At 42.5% G+C, this 20,004-nt stretch overlaps 1 protein-coding gene across 1 annotated transcript in view; it reads right to left on the bottom strand.

Annotated features, from left to right (window-relative positions):
- The window catches only part of LOC106579994 (uncharacterized), a 72,549-nt gene extending 60,800 nt beyond the window's left edge, over window positions 1–11,749 (bottom strand). Inside the window, exon 1 of the mRNA XM_014160507.3 lies at window positions 10,606–11,749. Within this exon, the coding sequence (XP_014015982.1) occupies window positions 10,606–10,728 (123 nt within the window). The 5' untranslated portion in view covers window positions 10,729–11,749. The remainder of the gene's footprint in view (window positions 1–10,605) is intronic.
- Window positions 11,750–20,004: the final 8,255 nt, after the last annotated feature.

Below are 20,004 nucleotides of genomic sequence, written 5' to 3'. Positions count from 1 at the left end.
ACGCCCTGGCTGAGGGAAGGAGGTTCTCACCCAAGATTTGACAGTACGTGGCCCCGTCCATCGTCCCTTTGATGCGGTGAAGTTGTCCTGTCCCCTTAGCAGAAAAACACCCCCAAAGCATAATGTTTCTACCTCCATGTTTGACGGTGGGGATGGGGTTCTTGGGGTCATAGGCAGCATTCCTCCTCCTCCAAACACAGCGAGTTGAGTTGATGCCAAAGAGCTCCATTTTGGTCTCATCTGACCACAACACTTTCACCCAGTTGTCCTCTGAATCATTCAGATGTTCATTGGCAAACTTCAGACGGGCATGTATATGTGCTTTCTTGAGCAGGGGGACCTTGCGGGCGCTGCAGGATTTCAGTCCTTCACGGCATAGTGTGTTACCAATTGTTTTCTTGGTGACTATGGTCCTAGCTGCCTTGAAATCATTGACAAGATCCTCCTGTGTAGTTCTGGGCTGATTCCTCACCATTCTCGTGATCATTGCAACTCCACGAGGTGAGATCTTGCATGGAGCCCCAGGCCGAGGGAGATTGACAGTTCTTTTGTGTTTCTTCCATTTGCGAATCATCGCACCAAATGTTGTCACCTTCTCACCAAGCTGCTTGGCGATGGTCTTGTAGCCCATTCCAGCCTTGTGTAGGTCTACAATCTTGTCCCTGACATCCTTGGAGAGCTCTTTGGTCTTGGCCATGGTGGAGAGTTTGGAATCTGATTGATTGATTGCTTCTGTGGACAGGTGTCTTTTATACAGGTAACAAACTGAGATTAGGAGCACTCCCTTTAAGAGTGTGCTCCTAATCTCAGCTCGTTACATGTATAAAAGACACCTGGGAGCCAGAAATCTTTCTGATTGAGAGGGGGTCAAATACTTATTTCCCTCATTAAAATGCAAATCAATTTATAACATTTTTGACATGTGTTTTTCTGGATTTTTTGTTGTTGTTATTCTGTCTCTCACTGTTCAAATAAACCTACCATTAAAATTATAGACTGATAATTTCTTTGTCAGTGGGCAAACGTACAAAATCAGCAGGGGATCAAATACTTTTTTCCCCTCACTGAATATCACATAAGCATATTATGCAGATATGACATCTTAATTATCTATGTTACCCAACTCATTCTGATTCATCCACCACATTAGTCTGTCAAGATAGCAAATAAGTAGGCATAGCTTGTATTAAAAACAACATTTATTTTTCTCAAGGTGAGTTGACAGAGCAGGAACAGTTATGCCAATTTATGACATACAGTACCAGTAAAAAGTTTGGACACACCTACTCATTCAAGGGTTTTCGTTTTTTTTTAAACTATTTTGTGCATTGTAGAATAATAGTGAAGACCTCAAAACTATGAAATAACGCATATGGAATCATGTAGTAACCAAAAAAGTGTTAAACAAATCCAAATATATTTGAGATTCTTCGAAGTAGCCACGCTTTGCCTTGATGACAGCTTTGCACACTCTTGGCATTCTCATCCAGAAAATAATAAAAATCAAGAAAACTCTGGAATTAGTAGGTTTGTCCAAACTTTTGACTGGTACTGTATGTACAGTAAAAGAAAAATATACTACTAAAGATTATAATAAATACTACACCATTTGCGAGGGAATACACGTGGTGTGTTTTTAAGTGGTGCAGTGAAGTGTTCAGAGTAACTTTGATACAAGGGGAGATTGTTATTATGAGACCTTTCACATCTCTTAAGAGTCATCAACTTTTTTGTATCCAAGTGGTATTGTCTGTGAGAGGAAGACATTAGACAAGCATGGGCAATCGTTGTGTACTGTCTGTATTCCTATTGTAGCAGCATGGTGTACAATACGAGAAATCTCACAGACACATTACAGCTAGCTACAACACACAGGTATAGTTACCCCAATACTAATATGAGTCATAAAGCCAAAGTCATTCCTTTACTCTATGCCATCATCATCAAAACATTTCTTCTTTTTTTTCCCCTAATGAGAGGCACTGAGGCTAGCTAGGCTAGTTAGTCAGCTGGCTATAACGCTAGACTACAGTACATTTTAGGTATAGCAAACATACCTAGCTAGCTAGCAAAACTTGGCTAGCTTGGCTTGTTGTGTTACTAGCGAGGCCGTTATGGCTGAATCGATCACTAAATTGTACTGTACTGAACAATATTGCCTTGCGTAAAAAGAGAGCTGGTATTGTTACAGTAGCTCGGTACCGACAGCAAAACAACTTACTTATTTGTCATTTGCCCTCCCGAGTCCTGGTCCAGCTGGTATAGGCTGCTGCCGCTACTTGCTGGTCTCGCAATTATTTTTCTTTCTTGCTCTTCAGTGTATTCTGGATCAAATAAATAGGGCTGTATGTTCCTATGTAAAATAGCAACAAATAAATTGTCATCCAGCTCTTCTTGGAAAAAGGAATCATCAGAAGCAGCCATTGTAACTAATTATTTAGCAATCTCGGATAGACACTGCACCTTAACATAGCTCCCATGAACCTGTAAATGTACAGAGGGTGGGAGGGAACAAGGAAGTAGGGCTCCCGTTGGCTGTAATCTTTAAAAAGCCAGGGACAATGAGTCAACCTAGATATCCAGCAAATACTGCAATAGTGCATAATTATGTCTGAAACACCCTCTCATCACTCATAATTATGTAGGGAGACAGAAAAAACACCCCAGCGGTGACATTTCCCTTTAAGATCTCTCCCTCCCTCTACACATCTCTCTCTCGCTCTTTCTTTCTAGGTGATTAGCTAGAATGGTGCTCCAGATGGTTGGTAATTATCAAATTCTCCAATCACTTGGGTGTGTGTGTTAATAATGATCAAACGTGCAGATCAGTAATGACCATAAAGGAAAACAGCTGCCTCTAATCCACAGGGAGAGAGGTGGGCAACCTGAGAGAGAGTTAGTGTGTGTGTGTTCAGGACTTCATTACTACAACTCCATATAGGCACTCAATCACCAGAGTAGACTGAATGTGCATCTAGATCAGAATGTCCTTTAGTCTGAGTTTAGCGTTTAGTGCCCAGACTGTATTTTTCTCCCTGTATGTGTGTGTGTGTGCCTGCTTGCCTGTGTGGTCCTGTTGCAGGGGCACAGTGCTGATATTACACTTGCATTTATCAACCAAAGGCGATGCAATTAAAACCGTAATGAATTCATCAGTCTGCGCAAATCAAATATTAGCAATGACTGAACTGAAGTCAAACTCTGTAAAATGTAATTATCTGAGTCAGAGAATCACACATTCATACCTCTTTCTCTCTCTCTCTCACACACACACACAGTTATTTTGCTGCCCTTACCCCTTTCTCTCCATCTTTGCAGTAGTGTGATTGACAGCTGAAGAGGGAAGTGTTGAGAGCTCTGTTTATTCCCCATACCTGGATCAGAGGTGTGTGTATTTGTGCGCTCGTCTGTGCGTGTTTCAAATCAAGTCAAATTTTATTAGTCACATGCGCCAAATACAACAGGTGTACTGTGAAATACTTACTTACGAGCCCCTAACCAACAATGCAGTAAAAAAAAGTAACAAGTAATTAAAGAGCAGCAGTAAAATAACAATAGCGAGACTATATACAGGGGAGTATCGGTACAGTCAATGTGCGGGGCACCTGTTAGTCAAGGTAATTGAGGTAATATGTACATGTAGGTAGAGTTATTAAAGTGATTAAAGATAATAAACAGAGTAGCAGCGGTGTAAAGAGGCGGGGGGGAGGCAATGCAAATAGACTGGGTAGCCATTTGATTAGATGTTCAGGAATCTTACGGCTTGGGGGTAGAAGCTGTTTAGAAGCCTCTTGGACTTAGACTTGGCGCTCCGGCACCGCTTGCGTGCGGTAGCAGGGAGAATAGTCTATGACTAGGGTGGCTGGAGTCTTTGACAATTTTTAGGGCCTTCCTCTGACACCGCCTAGTATATAGGTCCTGGATGGCAGGAAGCTTGGCCCCAGTGATGTACTGGGCTGTACGCAGTACCCTCTGTAGCGCCTTACGGTCAGATGCTGAGCATACCATGCGGTGATGCAACCGGTCAGGATGCTCTCGATGGTGCAGTTGTATAACTTTTTGAGGATCTGGGGACTGTCACGACTGTCTTGGTGTGCTTGGACCATGTTAGTTTGTTGGTGATGTGAACACCAAGGAACTTGAAGCTTTCAACCTGCTCCATTACAGCCCCGTCGATGAGAATGGGGGCGTGCTTGGTTCTCTTTTTCCTGTAGTCCACAATCATCTCCTTTGTCTTGATCACATTCAGGGATAGGTTGTTGTCCTGGCACCACATGGCCAGGTCTCTGACCTCCTCCCTATAGGCTGTCTCGTCGTTGTCAGTGATCAGACCTACCACTGTTGGCCTACTACCACTGTTGTATAATGATGGTGTTGGAGTCGTGCAGTCATGAATGAACAGGGAGTACAGGACGGGACTGAGCATGCACCCATAAGGGGCCCCGTTGTTGAAGATCAGCGTGGCGGATGTGTTGTTACCTACCCTTACCACCTGGGGGCGGCCCGTCAGGAAGTCCAGGATCCAGTTGCAGGGAGGTGTTTAGTCCCAGGGTCCTTAGCTTAGTGATGAGCTTTGAAGGCACTATGGTATTGAACACTGAGCTGTAGTCAATGAATAGCATTCTCACATAGGTGTTCCTTTTGTCCAGGTGGGAAAGGGCAGTGTGGAGTGCAATAGAGATTGCATCATCTGTGGATCTGTTAGAGTGGTATGCAAATTGGAGTGGGTCTAGGGTTTCTGGGATAATGGTGTTGTGAGCCATGACCAACCTTTCAAAGCACTTGAAAAAGCACGTGCTATGGGTCGGTAGTCATTTGGACAGGTTATCTTAGTGTTCTTGGGCACAGGCACTAAAACATGTTGGTATTACAGACTCGGACAGGGAGTGGTTGAAAATGTCAGTGAAGACACTTGCCAATTGGTCAGCGCATGCTCGCAGTACACGTCCTGGTAATCCGTCTGGCCCTGCGGCCTTGTGAATGTTGACCTGTTTAAAGGTCTTACTCACATCGGCTGTAGAGAGTGTGATCACACAGTCTTCCGGAACAGATGGTGCTCTCATGCATGTTTCAGTGTTATTTGCCTCGAAGCGAGCATAGAAGTAGTTTAGCTCATCTGGTAGGCTCGTGTCACTGGGCAGCTCTCGGCTGTGCTTCCCTTTGTAGTCTGTAATGGTTTGCAAGCCCTGCCACAACTGACGAGCATCAGAGCCGGTGTAGTACGATTTGATCTTAGTCCTGTATTGACGCTTTGCCTGTTTGGTGGTTCATCGGAGGGCATAGCGGGATTTCTTATAAGCTTCCGGGTTAGAGTCCCGCTCCTTGAAAGTGGCAGCTCTATCCTTTAGCTCAGTGCGGATGTTGCCTGTAATCCATGGCTTCTGGTTGGGGTTTGTACGTACGATCACTGTGGGGAAGACATCATCGTTGCACTTATTGATGAAGCCAATGACTGATGTGGTGTACTCCTCAATGCCATCGGCGGAATCCTGGAACATTTTCCAGTCTGTGCTTGCAAAACAGTCCTGTAGCTTAGCATCTGCTTCATCTGACCACTTTTTTAATGATCGAATCTCTGGTGCTTCCTGATTTAATTTTTGCTTTTTAATCAGGAATCAGGAGTATATAATTATGGTCTGATTTTCCAAATGGAGGGGGAGGGTGGGCTTTGTATGCGTCTCTGTGTGTGGAGTAAAGGTGGTCCAGAGTTTTTTTCCCCTCTGGTTGCACATTTAATATGCTGATAGAAATTTGCTAAGACCGATTTAAGTTCCCCTGCATTAAAGTCCCCGGCCACTAGGAGTGCCGCCTCTGGGTGAGCGTTTTCCTGTTTGCTTATGGTGGAATACAGCTCATTGAGTGCAGTCTTAGTGCCAGCATCAGTCTGTGGTGGTATGTAGACAGCTACGAAAAATACAGATGAAAACTCTAGCAAAACCTCGAGACTTCCTTAGATATCGTGCACCAGCTGTTATTTACAAAAATACATAGTCCGCCGCCCCTTGTCTTACCAGACGCCGCTTCTATCCTGCCGATACAGCGTATAACCAGCCAGCTGTATGTTGATAGTGTCGTCGTTCAGCCACGACTCCGTGAAGCATGAGATATTACAGTTTTGAATGTCCCGTAGGCAGTTTAATCTTCCGTGTAGGTCATCGATTTTATTTTCCAAAGATTGCACGTTTGTTAGCAGTATGGAAGGCAGTGGGGATTTATTCGATCGCCTACGAATTCTCCGAAGGCTGCCAGCCCTCCGGCCCCTTTTCTCCGCATTCTCTTCACGCAAATGATGGGGATCCGGGCCTGTTCTCGGGAAAACAGTATGTCATTCACGTCGGGCGCGTCGGACTCATTAAAGGAAAAAAAGGATTCTGCCAGATAGTGGTGAGTAATCACACTTCTGATGTCCAGAAGTTATTTTTGGTCAAAAGAGACGGTATTAGCAACATTATGTACAAAATAAGTTTTTAAAAAATCAGTTACAAACAACGCAAAGAAACGAACAAAAACACAATTGGAACACGTAAAACGTCAGCCTTCTTCTCGGCGCCATCTTAAAACTGTTGGTGTGTGTGTGTGTGTGTGTGTGTGTGATGCATAGTTACAGTATCTATTCCACTAGTCTGCTTTGATGTACAGGTATATTTCACTGATATGTTAGATATCAGATGAAACACCAGTAATGATATAGCACAGTATAACATACACACACATATACCAGCAATAGGCTGAAACAGCAGAACTTTGACTGTGTCTGAAAGTTTAGCAGTGGCAGTTTGGTATTCAACACAATACGTGCCAAGAGGTGCCAGTCTGAAATGCTTTCGGTTGGGCCTGATGGTGTTTGTGCGCGCGTGCATTTGTGTGTGTGTGTGTGTGTGTGTGAGACCCTGCTCCACCACATCAGTGTTAGACAGGTTCAGTGCTGACCACCACAAAGTGTTCTACTGATCACCACTAATGTCCTCCTACAGCACTGTTCGAACCCCTGGTGGCTAACTGGCTATAGGCAAGTCGATATTGGACACTTGCCATATAAGTGACGGTAGCCGTTATGGCGGTGTGCTGCTATAGTAATCAAATAGTGCACCGGTTCCAATTGGCTCATTCATCCTCCCTCCTCTCCCCTGTAACTATTCCCCAGATCGTAGATATGAATGAAAATGCATTCTCAGTCAACTTACCTGGTAAAATAAGGGTAAAAGAAACAGTCTAAATGCTGAAATGGAGTTGAAATAACCCCATCAGGCCACTTTAAGGCAATGAACAAAATGGTACTGCGTTGTGCTGACAAACCGCTCCAAACACACAAAGAGAGAGAGAGAGAGAGAGAGAGAGGGGAGCTGAAGGGGTAAGGAGTCCCTTGCCTTGAGGGGTATAGAGAATTCCTCTCTCTCCCCTCTCTAATTCCTCTTTTTTCTCCTACTCTCTTTACTTCCTTTCTCCTCACTCCCCCTCTTCCCCCGCTGCTCTTAAACCCTCAGGCCTCAGATAACTATAGGAAAGTAAGCTTTGTAGTGGTAATGAAGGTTGGAACAATGACTCACCAGTGATGATGCTACAGGAGCGCTGTACTAATGATGATAATAATGTACATATGGAAACACAACTTAGATACGGCCTCAGGACTCCACTTCACAAGTTGGTTCAACTGTTAAAGACTTTGTTAAAGCCTTGTTCAAGAACGACAAGACTCCACGCACTGTATAGTTTGTTAACTAAACTTTACATCACACACACAAATAACAACACACGCATTATTATTAAAATAATTCAAATAACCAACTCATCATCAAGCTTGGATTATTTGAATCAGCTGTGCAGTGCTAGGGCAGGACCCAAAACATGCAGGACCGAGTTTGGGAGACCCTGCTGTAGAAGACAGTGGTTCTGTTCTCTCATAACACCCTCTTATCAGACCGAACACGACAGCCTGGTAATAGGAACAGTAAACACACACACACGGCAGCTGCTCCTCTCTTCCGTCAGCTCTGCCAGTTCATCTCATTCTCACATTAAGAAATCAGAAATCATTTGTGAATTACTTGAGACCCTTGGAGCATGCCCAAATATCACCCCCACACACACACACACACACAAATGTAGAGAAGGCGATAAAGTCTGGGCACTGAGAGGTCAACTCAGACTGAAGGCCAGTCTAATCCAGAGACCCATTGGCACTAAGGAAAGTTTAGGAGGATACTCTGAAAGGTTAGGGAGTGAACGTTATTTATATTGAAGATACCTAGAGGCAATCGGACCTCTTTGAAATGAAAATGGATGGCATGTAACCTTTCCCCTCCAAAATGATAATTAAAACCAAATAGCAGGGAATATTAAAATCAATTCTTAGTCGACTATGAATGTTGCAGTCGGGATTTCTATCAAATCAATCCGTGGTTGAGAAACACTGCTGTATTCATCCCATCTTCTAGAGGGCAGCATTTACCAATTTAAGCCTTAGGGGCCGTCCACACCACTGAGCAATAATAAGAACGGTCCACACCAAGGACGATAACTATAATGAAAAACTATAGGCTACATAACTAGAAAACGTTGGCGAGCATCCACACTAGAGGAAAGTTTATCGGTCGACAGTAGCCTACACCTGTCAATCAACAAATCAAAGCATCCTACTGCACACTGTATAGGCCTGTTATTAAGGTGGTAACACAGACCATTCAGTGGTTCAGGATGTGTTTGTCATCAGAGTGACAACTGCTAATACTACTTCAATACTACTATGTAGGCTAATGAAACATATAATATAGAAACTCGCATTTAAATGAAATGTAGATATTCAACCACAAATGCTGTTTAGCCTGCACATCTTTTACATCGTGACATTTCTTGCCTCATTGCTCAAGTGGTTTGCAAGTGATTTCCATTTTTCACTGTGCTCATCGCTGTCTGTCCTGTGCAACCATTTAATACATCAGAGCAACAATATTATTATCACTGGCCAGTGATGCATTCTCTCCGCAACTTTGCCCGACAGGTCATTTGGCCTAGGCCAATTTTACATTCAGCAATTAGCAAGAGCAAGCCTCCTTCTCTCCACAAAAAAGCCTATTAGGCCTAATATTAAAAATACATCTTTTTTTGCGGGTACTATTTAATGAAGCTGCCAGTTGAGGACTTGTGAGGCGTCTGTTTCTCAAACTAGACACTCTAATGTACTTGTCCTCTTGCTCAGGTGTGCACCTCCCACTCCTCTTTCTATTCTGGTTAGAGCCAGTTTGCGCTGTTTTGAGAAGGGAGTAGTACACAGCATTGTACGAGATCTTCAGTTTCTATTTCTCTCATGGGGTCTTCCGGGGGTCCACACATTTCTCAGAACAAGAATAGACTGACGAGTTTCAGAAGAAAGTTCTTTGTTTCTGGCCATTTTGAGCCAGTAATCGAACCCACAAATGCTGATCCTCCAGATACTTTAATTCGGAACAACAGTTTTCAGCTGTGCTAACATATTGCAAAAGGGTTTTCTAATGATCAATTAGCCTTTTAAAATGATAAACTTGGATAAGCTAACACAACGTGCCATTGGAACACAGGGGTGATGGATGCTGATAATGGGCCACTGTACGCCTATGTAGATGTTCCATTGAAAATCTGCCGTTTCCAGCTACAATAGTCATTTACAACTTTAATGTTAAAATATATTTTTACTAATCAGATTTATATGAAATAACAGGCAGCCTAGGATAAACTTATCACTCAAAAAGAAGAGGAGAACTCGTAGGCATCCAGATAGTCCAGCCCTCCACATGGACTGTTATCTTCTCCATTCTGTCGCCACTCCTCCAACACCAGATTTAATTAATCTATTTACTTTTTTCCGCATTAAGGAACCATCTCCTATCAACTCCAAAATTCCATTGAACTTTTCTAGGCTCTCTTCCACAGACAGAGACTGCAAGAACCCTATACATTATTGTGAAGATAATTTTTCACGAGCTGTGTTCCTTGCTTAATTGTACGGCATAGTGCTGTTTTTTTGGTGCTTTGAAAACAACTGGGAACTCAGATTTTAAAAATGACGTCAGTGATCTTCAGGTCGGAAAGTCTGAGCTTTAGAAAGATGCCATAGTTTCCGACTTTGAATTCAGAGTTTAATCAACGCCCTACGTCGTCACTACACGCGCTATTTTATTCGCCAGATACTCTACACGCCCACCTTCTGGATACGCCAAACACAAAGAGGGACTGATCGAACAGCCAATGGAAAGGCAAACGCTAAATGCCCACACAGTTGGTCTAAGCGAGGAGATGAGAGAGAGCAGGGTTGTACACTGAAGTTACACATAGTCGAATTCAATACCTAAATTCCAAAATACTGACAAATGCTTACATTTAATCGATAAAAAATGACATGACCCTCCCCTGGATAAAAAATAAATAAATACTAAACCCTCCAGGTGACTGAAATTGCAATAGCATGACACTCCCCCATTTGCCTCCAGGTAACAATTGCTTAAATTTCGAATGGTGCCTTAGAAGGATAGTCTGCCAGCACCACCATCTGTAGAGAAAGAAGGTTCCACCTGAGCACCAAAGTATCTTAGAAGGCTTGGCATTTTCCCACACACACACACACACACTTACCGGTGATTGGTTGGAGGCCGTGCGACAGAGTGGTCCCCTGAAGACACCCTTTACACGCCGGAAGTGGCCGTTGCTCAGGTGTGTGGAGCTGATGACCAGGTAATAGCACGTGCTGCACGACATCCGACCTTGTGGGGCCGCGCTCCCCCATGCGCAGGGGTTCGCGTGTGTGCGGACGTCGGTCTGTCCGGTTTACCGCACTCTTCACCAGGTGAAGCAGAGTCAAGTGTCCCTCCTCTCAGTCCGAGTCCGACCAAGGGGAGGGGAGGCGAGGATATTCAGCTACTCCTCCGGGAAAATGGAACTTCAATAAAAAGTGTTTCTTCTTTGTTATTAAATTAATCCTTCAGGTTGCTTACAGAAATAAGCATGAGTTATGCACTGAGGGTCCGTTAAATAGTCAGGGCGGTAGGATTTGTAGCCTGTTGATGCGCTAGCTTTCCATGCCAATGTTCTAGTAAAATGAGAAATCTAGCTCCTGGTAAAGAACAGTTATTATTTATATCTCTCTTTCCTTCTTCCCTTTCCCCTCTCTCGACTATCCCTCTCTCATTTCTCTCTCCTTTCAGTTCTGGGGAGAGGCGAGGGTGTTTAGTGTGGCGATATCTGATGACATTGAGAACGTCTCGAGCAGATTTACCGAGCAGAGTTTGATGCTGGTGACAGGTGTATTGCGCCCCTGGAGTCTCTCGGAAGAAAAAAAGCAGACAGAGACACAGGCGCAGCAGAAGCTGTGTCCGTTCTCTGAAAAGAGCGCGTGAGGTTTTGGTGTTTGCTGTTGCAGCACGGAGTGTTCAACAAAGCTACAGAGTCCGTTTCCCGATAATCTGTCTCGTCTCTTTGGTTGGTGGAGCTGTCACTGTGACACGCGCGCTCCAGTCACCCGGGTTCCGGCGCAGAGAAAGAGAGGAGGGGGGTATCGCTCATGCCTCCGTTCAGTCTGAATAATTAGAGGTGCCTTTTCACTCTCTCTCTTTCCTCCGCACACTGTGAGAGGGAACGGGGTCGATGAGGAGAGAGAGTCCCGTCTGCGTAATCGGTGCTGCACTACAGCTAAAACTGGTTCTGTTGTGTCTGACAATCAGTCCGACGTGTGTGTGTGTGTGTGTGGCACGCTCATGTCTTGGGGACGGTGAACCGGCGATTCTAGTCTTCCAGGAAGTTTCTCTCCGCCCGCCCTCCCTCTTTCCTTCTCCTTTCCCTCACTCATCATTTCATAGCAACCATCAAATTAAAAGCGCCAATTCAATAAAGACCCCCAATGGCTCTTTTCACAGAGCTGATAGGCTACTAGTCAAACATTGGTAGTCAACTCGTATTCGTTTTAGGATCCATGACCATTGTGCAAACTCGATTCACGAGGAAATGGGACAACAAATGACAGCGATGGCAACGTTTCCACATATAGGGCACATTTGGGTGATAACACAGTCAGTCCTGTGATTTTACAAAGTTCCAAATTATTTATCTGAAAACATATTCCAAGCGTTTATAAATTCGTAACATATTGTACGAAATACAATTCGTAGCATATCATACGAAATGGATTATGTTAAACACAACTGTCCAAAGTGTTTAGTGACCCATTTTGGCTCGTGAGCACTACAGATCTTAATTTGCTACAGCAGGAAAATAATCATGTTGCAACAGGAAATTAGAATTATTATGTCGTTTATAATGAATGGATATTTTTTTTGAGGCGTTGATACATTTTATGTTAGGGTAAATCAAGTCTGAAAGTTAAAAGGTTAAATTACAAACTTTAAAAGCCTTTTTAAACCTTGAATACACTACAAGTTTGCATTTCCTGCTGTGCAGGTCAATTCTCATAAACAAAAGAATGATCAATACATCTGTACATACAAAACTACTGGCTGAAATGATACAAAACCTTTGTATCATCACTTTAGTTAGCTGGACAAATAGAAAACAAGAACCACTTGACAATGAACACCTGACTGCAATTGGTTGAAAATTATGGGAGAGATCTAGAAACTGTAATGTTTGGTTAATGACTGAATGAACTAAGCACATACACAAACACAACTTGCTCTATAAATACTTTGAATAAATACTTTGAATAAATACTTTGAAGAAATACGTGAAACACGAATGTCTTTAGTGAAGGCCATGCCTTCACAGTGTGTGATGTAACTGTCTGTATCAGGACGTCCTGAAACATCCCATCACATCCCCAGGGACTTTCTACTGCCCATAAATATAAAGATACAATACAGGAGAGATACAGTATGAAACTAGTCCATCTATATACAGTGGGGGCAAAAGTATTTGATCCCCTGCTGATTTTGTACGTTTGCCCACTTACAAAGAAATGATCAGTCTGTAATTTTAATAGTAGGTTTATTTGAACAGTGAGAGACAGAATAACAACAAAAAAATCCAGAAAAACGCATGTCAAAAATGTTATAAAATGATTTCCATTTTAATGAGGGAAATAAGTATTTGACCCCTCTGCAAAACATGACTTAGTACTTGGTGGCGAAACCCTTGTTGGCAATCACAGAGGTCAGACGTTTCTTGTAGTTGGCCATCAGGTTTGCACACATCTCAGGAGGGATTTTGTCCCACTCCTCTTTGCAGATCTTCTCCAAGTCATTAAGGTTTCGAGGCTGACGTTTGGCAACTCGAACCTTCAGCTCCCTCCACAGATTTTCTATGGGATTAAGGTCTGGAGACTGGCTAGGCCACTCCAGGACCTTAATGTGCTTCTTCTTGAGCCACTCCTTTGTTGCCTTGGCCGTATGTTTTGGGTCATTGTCATGCTGGAATACCCATCCACGACCCATTTTCAATGCCCTGGTTGAGGGAAGGAGGTTCTCACCCAAGATTTGACGGTACATGGCCCCGTCCTTTGATGCGGTGAAGTTGTCCTGTCCCCTTAGCAGAAAAACACCCCCAAAGCATAATGTTTCCACCTCCATGTTTGACTGTGGAGATGGTGTTCTTGGGGTCATGGGCGGCATTCCTCCTCCTCCAAACACGGCGAGTTGAGTTGATGTCAAAGAGCTCCATTTTGGTCTCATCTGACCACAACACTTTCACCAGTTATCCTCTGAGTCATTCAGATGTTCATTGGCAAACTTCAGACGGGCATATATATGTATTCTTGAGCAGGGGGACCTTGCGGGCGCTGCAGGATTTCAGTCCTTCACGGCGTAGTGTGTTACCAATTGTTTTCTTGGTGACTATGGTCCCAGCTGCCTTGAGATCATTGACAAGATCCTCCCGTGTAGTTCTTGGCTGATTCCTCACCTTTCTCATGATCATTGCAACTCCACGAGGTGAGATCTTGCATGGAGCCCCAGGCCGAGGGAGATTGACAGTTCTTTTGTGTTTCGTCCATTTGCCAATAATCGCACCAAATGTTGTCACCTTCTCACCAAGCTGCTTGGCGATGGTCTTGTAGCCCATTCCAGCCTTGTGTAGGTCTACAATCTTGTCCCTGACATCCTTGGAGAGCTCTTTGGTCTTGGCCATGGTGGAGAGTTTGGAATCTGATTGATTGATTGCTTTTGTGGACAGGTGTCATTTTTTACAGGTAACAAGCTGCGGTTAGGAGCACTCCCTTTAAGAGTGTGCTCCTAATCTCAGCTCGTTACCTGTATAAAAGACACCTGTGAGCCAGAACTCTTTCTGATTGAGAGGGGGTCAAATACTTATTTCCCTCAATAAAATGCAAATCAATTTATAACATTTTCTGACATGCGTTTTTCTGGATATTTTTGTTGTTATTCTGTCTCTCACTGTTCAAATAAACCTACCATTAAAATTATAGACTGATCCTTTCTTTGTCAGTGGGCAAACGTACAAAATCAGCAGGGGATCAAATACTTTTTTCCCCCACTGTATCTCTTCCTATATACAGTTGAAATCAAAAGTTTACATACACCTTAGCCAATTCCTGACATTTAATCCCAGTAAGAATTCTCTGTTTTAGGTCAGCTAGGATCACCACTTTATTTTAAGAATGTGAAATGTCAGAATAATAGTAGAGAGAATGATTTATTTCAGCTTTAATTTCTTTCATCACATTCCCAGTGGGTTAGACGTTTACATACACTCAATTAGTATTTGGTAGCATTCCCTTTAAATTGTTTAACTTGGGTCAAACTTTTCTGGCAGCCTTCCACAAGATTCCCACAATAAGTTTGGTGAATTTAGGCCCATTCCACCTGACAGAGCTGGTGTAACTGAGTCAGGTTTGTAGGCCTCCTTGCTTGCACACGATTTTTCAGTTCTGCCCACAAATGTTCTATAGGATTGAGGTCAGGGCTTTGTGATGGCCACTCCAATACCTTGACTTTGTTGTCCTTAAGCCATTTTGCCACAACTTTGGAAGTATGCTTGCGGTCATTGTCCATTTGGAAGACCCATTTGCGACCAAGCTTTAACTTTCTGACTGAGTGGTTGAAAAATTTTGATATATACATATACTTATATATATACAACACAAATATATACATATATATACATATACTTATATACTTTACATAGACACCTGTTCTGAAAGGCCCCAGAGTCTGCAACACCACTAAGCAAGGGGTACCACCAAGCAAGCGGCACCATGAAGACCTAGGAGCTCTCCAAACAGGTCAGGGACAAAGTTGTGGAGAAGTTCAGATCAGGGTTGGGTTATAAAAAAATATAAAAAACTTTGAAAATGGTCAGAATTGAAGGAATGATGGATGGTGCTAAATACAGGGAAATTCTTGAGGCAAACCTGTTTCAGGGCAATAACCCTAAGCATACTGCTAAAGCAACAATCAAATGGTTTAAGGGGAAACATTTAAATGTCTTGGAATGGCCTAGTCAAAGCCCAGACCTCAATCCAATTGAGAATCTGTGGTATGACGTAAAGATTGCTCTGCACCAGTGGAACCCATCCAACTTGAAGGAGCTGGAGCATTTTTACCCTAGAAGAATGGGCAAAAATCCGAGTGGCTAGATGTGCCAAGCTTATAGAGACATACCCCAAGAGACTTCCAGCTGTAATTGCTGCAAAAGGTAGCTCTACAAAGTATTGACTTTGGGGGGGTGAATAGGTATGCACGCTCAAGTTTTCTATTTTTTTGTCTTATTTCTTATTTGTTTCACAATAAAAAATATTTTGTGTCTTCAAAGTGGTAGGCACATTGTGTAAATCAAATGATACAAGCCCCCCCAAAAATCTATTTTAATTCCAGGTTGTTAGGCAACAAAATAGGAAAAATGCCAAGGGGGGTGAATCCTTTCACAAGCCACTGTATGGAAGCAACAATCTATCCGCAATATTAATGCTGATCCACCCCCTGAAAAAACTGTAGAAACTAATGTTTGCTTCCAAAACCAGATATTGTATCTGTACCACCAGGGAAGCGCTCTTTAATTGCCCTTTTTCAGTATATAGCCATGGCAGTATGGTCAATCAGGAATTCTATGCTCCTTTTTAGCCTTCTTACCCATGGAAATAATGTTAACTGGGTTATTCACCATCACTTCACCATCCTCTTTACATGCTGCATGCTTCTGGGTTCATATTTACAAAGTATCCAACACTGTAATTGCTGATCTTGGATCACTTTTGCTTTTCAGATCATGAAAAATAAGTCAGGGGGGACCATATCAAGTGCCTCTAATTAGGAATTATATCAGGTGCGTTTAAAAAAAATGTAACGGCCGTCGTAGTGATTGGACCAAAATGCAGCGGGTATGTGAATGCTCATCTTAACTTTTATTGAACACTACACAAAACAAGAAAAACGAACGACAGCTAGACAGTTTGCAGGCAAACCACAGCAGTACAAAAACAACTTCCCACAAAAGACAGGTGGAAAAAGGGCTACCTAAGTATGGCTCCCAATCAGCAACAACGAAATACAGCTGTCCCTGATCGAGAGCCATACCAGGCCAACACAAAGAAATACACAACATAGAAAAAACATAGAAATACAAAAACATAGAACCATACCCAAAAACACAAAACAAACACACCCCTGCCACGCTCTGACCAAACTACAATAACAAATAACCCCTTATACTGGTCAGGACGTGACAGTAACAGTAAATTTTTAAATGTTTTATTATTTACAGTCTAAATTCTGCATTTCTGACTGGATTTATGAATCTGCACGAAATAAAGACATCCTCTCTTTTAGTAGAGTATATCTGAGCTTCACTGTCACCTTTTTTTTCCTAAGGAAACAAATAGAATATGTGAGATTTAAACCTGCGCTATTCAAAACCGCAGCCAGATAATTAACAGTGGCCTTGTGTTTTCAGTGAAATATGGTCAAATATTCTCTTCATATGCTGTGTATTTGTAACATCTTATGAAATGTGATTTCGTTGAGTAGAGCTTCATTTAAATACATTTTATTATTTTGTATGCTTCCTGATTCTTCCTGATTGACCATAGCTTTGCACACTCTTTGATAGCTGTGGCCTTCTTTTTTTTCTTCTTATAAAGATATAAAGAATATAAAGAAAAATATAAATATAAAGAACAAAAAAACAAGGCCACAGCTATCCCATGGTTGTGGAGAGGGTTAACGATCTGGTTAAGGAACCAAACATTGTAGGTTCAAACCCTGCATGAGCATATAAGGAGAGGGAGAGAGAGAAAGAGAGAGAGAGAAGGAGAAGCAGAGGTAGAGGGAAGAGACAGTCGCTCTCTCTGGTATATTTTCTTTCCAGTTCCTCCCTCTGGCTCTTCCCTCTCTCCTCTCCTTATAAAATCAGTGAAATATTACACTTATGGTTTGGCCTCATATTTTCATTCTTATTTCTCACTTTTATGCTCTGCAGTGACGATTTCTTTCACATATATTATTATTTGGGGGAGGGTGTGTGTGTGTTTTGTGTGAGTCTGTGGGTGGAGGGCTAGCAATAAAGGGCTGCACCCCTAAACACTGGATATTGAGCACTGTACAAAGATTAAAAGAGTGAGAGGGAAAACGAGAGAGGGAGAAACAGAGAGAGAGAGAGGGAGAAGCAGAGAGAGAGGGAAGAGACAGTAGCTCACTCTGGTATCTTTTCTTTCCAGTTAATGCCTCTGGCTATTCCCTCTCTCCTTTCCTTATAAAAACAGTGAAACATCACAGTTATGGTTTGGTGTCATATTTTCACTATTATTTCTCACTTTTATGCTCTGTGGTGAAGATTGCTTCCGAATGTATAATAATCTAGTGTGTGTATGTGTGGGTGTTTTGTGTGGGTGTGTGGGTGGAGGGATAGCAATAAAGGGCTGCACTGCTTAACCCTGGATATCGGCTCTGTGCAAAGATTAAAAGAGTAAGAGAGAAAGAGAGACCTAGAGAGAGAAAGAGAGAGAGAGCAATTAGTAGCCAAAAAATACAATCTCTCCTAGACAACCTTTAGCCTTAACATTCTCCTACAGCAAGGTGCAAATTTGGCCGTTTGGAACATAAACTTATATTTGACAAATTAGCCTCCTTGGCTAATCTAAAGAAATATAAGAGCAAACAAATAATGAAAAATGGTTTGATGTGATTGCAAAAATCTATGGAAGTCATTGAGAAATACAGTACCAGTCAAAAGTGTGGACACACCTAATCATTCAAGGGTCTTCTGTATTTTTACTATTTTCTACATTGTAGAATTAATAATGAAGACATCAGAACTATGAAATAACACATGGAATTATGTGGTAACCTATTTTTTTTTAAACAAATCAAAATGTGTTTTATATTTGAGATTCTTCATAGTAGCCACCCTTTGCCTTGATGACAGCTTTGCACACTCTTGGCATTCTCTCAACCAGCTTCATGAGGAATGCTTTTCCAACAGTCTTGAAAGAGTTCCCACATACAGTATGCTGAGAACTTGTTGGCTGCTTTTCTTTCACTCTGCGGTACAACTCACCCCAAACCATCTCAATTGGGTTGAGGTCGGGTGACTGTGGAGGCCAGGTCATCTGATGCAGCACTCCATCACCCTCCTTGGTCAAATATCCCTTACACACCCTGGAGGTGTGTTTTGGGTCATTGTCCTGTTGAAAAACAAATGTTGGTGTTCTTTAGTAGTGGTTTCTTTGCAGCAATTCGACCATGAAGGCCTGATTCACGCAGTGTCCTTTGAACAGTTGATGTTGAGATGTGTCTGTTACTTGAACTCTGTGAAGCATTTATTTGGTCTGCAATCTGAGGTGCAGTTAATTCTAATTAATTTATCCTCTGCAGCAGATGTAATTCTGGGTCTTCCTTTCCTGTGGCGGTCCTCACGACAGCCAGTTTCATCGACTGCACTTGAAGAAACTTTCAAAGTTCTTGAAATTTTCTAGATTGACTGACCTTCATATCTTAAAGTAATGATGGACTGTCATTTCTCTTTGCTTATTTGAGCTGTTCTTGCAATAACATGGACTTGGTCATTTACCAAATAGGGCTATCTTCTGTATACCACCCCTACCTTGTGAAAACACAACTGATTGGCTAAAACGCATTAAAAAATAAAGAAATTCCATAAATTAACTTTTATCAAGGCACACCTGTTAATTGAAATGTATTCTAGGTGACAACCTCATGAAGCTGGTTGAGAGAATGCCAAGACTGTGCGAAGCTGTCATCAAGGCAAAGGGTTGCTACTTTGAAGAATCTCAAATATAAAATATATTTTGATTTGTGTAACACTTTTTGGTTACTACATGATTCCATATGTGTTATTTCCTAGTTTTGATGTCTTCACTATTGTTCTACAATGCAGAAAATAGTAAAATAAAGAAAAACCCTTGAATGAGTACGTGTGTCCAAACTTTTGACTGGTACTGAACATATACTGTAGGTAGGGGTAATGTGACTAGGCAATAGGATAGAAAATAAACAGTAGCAGCAGCGAATGTGATGAGTCAAAAGGGTCAGTGCAGACAGTCCTCCCGTCATCTACCCATCTGCTCCCCCCATCTCTCTTTGGGATCTGACTGTTGTCTGTTTTCTGCCTGAGCTGACTGTTTTTTTGTTTTGGAGTCTGTTTCCTGAGGTTCCTGAACGCACCCTGTCTGGTTGCCAGGCGACAAAGCTAGGCGGGAGAACTCTTGATTACCCGCACCTGCATCTCACCAGCCATCTGCACACCTGGTCCTGATCATCACCTCTTCTCTTCATAAGCCCTGACCTGACATCCATTCCCTGCCGGATCATTAGCAATAAACAGTATGTTGTGTCAGCGTATCAGCCTCATGTTACCAGAGTTAGTTTTGTTGTTCTGTACTTTTTGCCGGTTACTCACCCCCTGTTTACTCTGTCTACAGTCATCCTCCCGGAACATTCAACTCCCTTGCCTGGCCGTCGGTGGTTTCAGTGACATCATTGGATCTGCCTATTCCCTCTCATCAACTCACCTCCGCTGCCGCTCCGTCTCCTGGATTATTCTATTTTCACCTCG

Source organism: Salmo salar, chromosome 02 (genome assembly GCF_965601325.2).
Source record: "Salmo salar chromosome 02, fSalSal1, whole genome shotgun sequence".
In the NCBI taxonomy this organism is placed as follows: domain Eukaryota; kingdom Metazoa; phylum Chordata; class Actinopteri; order Salmoniformes; family Salmonidae; genus Salmo; species Salmo salar.
The sequence above is the reverse complement of the archived record's forward strand: the minus strand, read 5'-3'. Positions and strand labels throughout refer to the sequence as shown.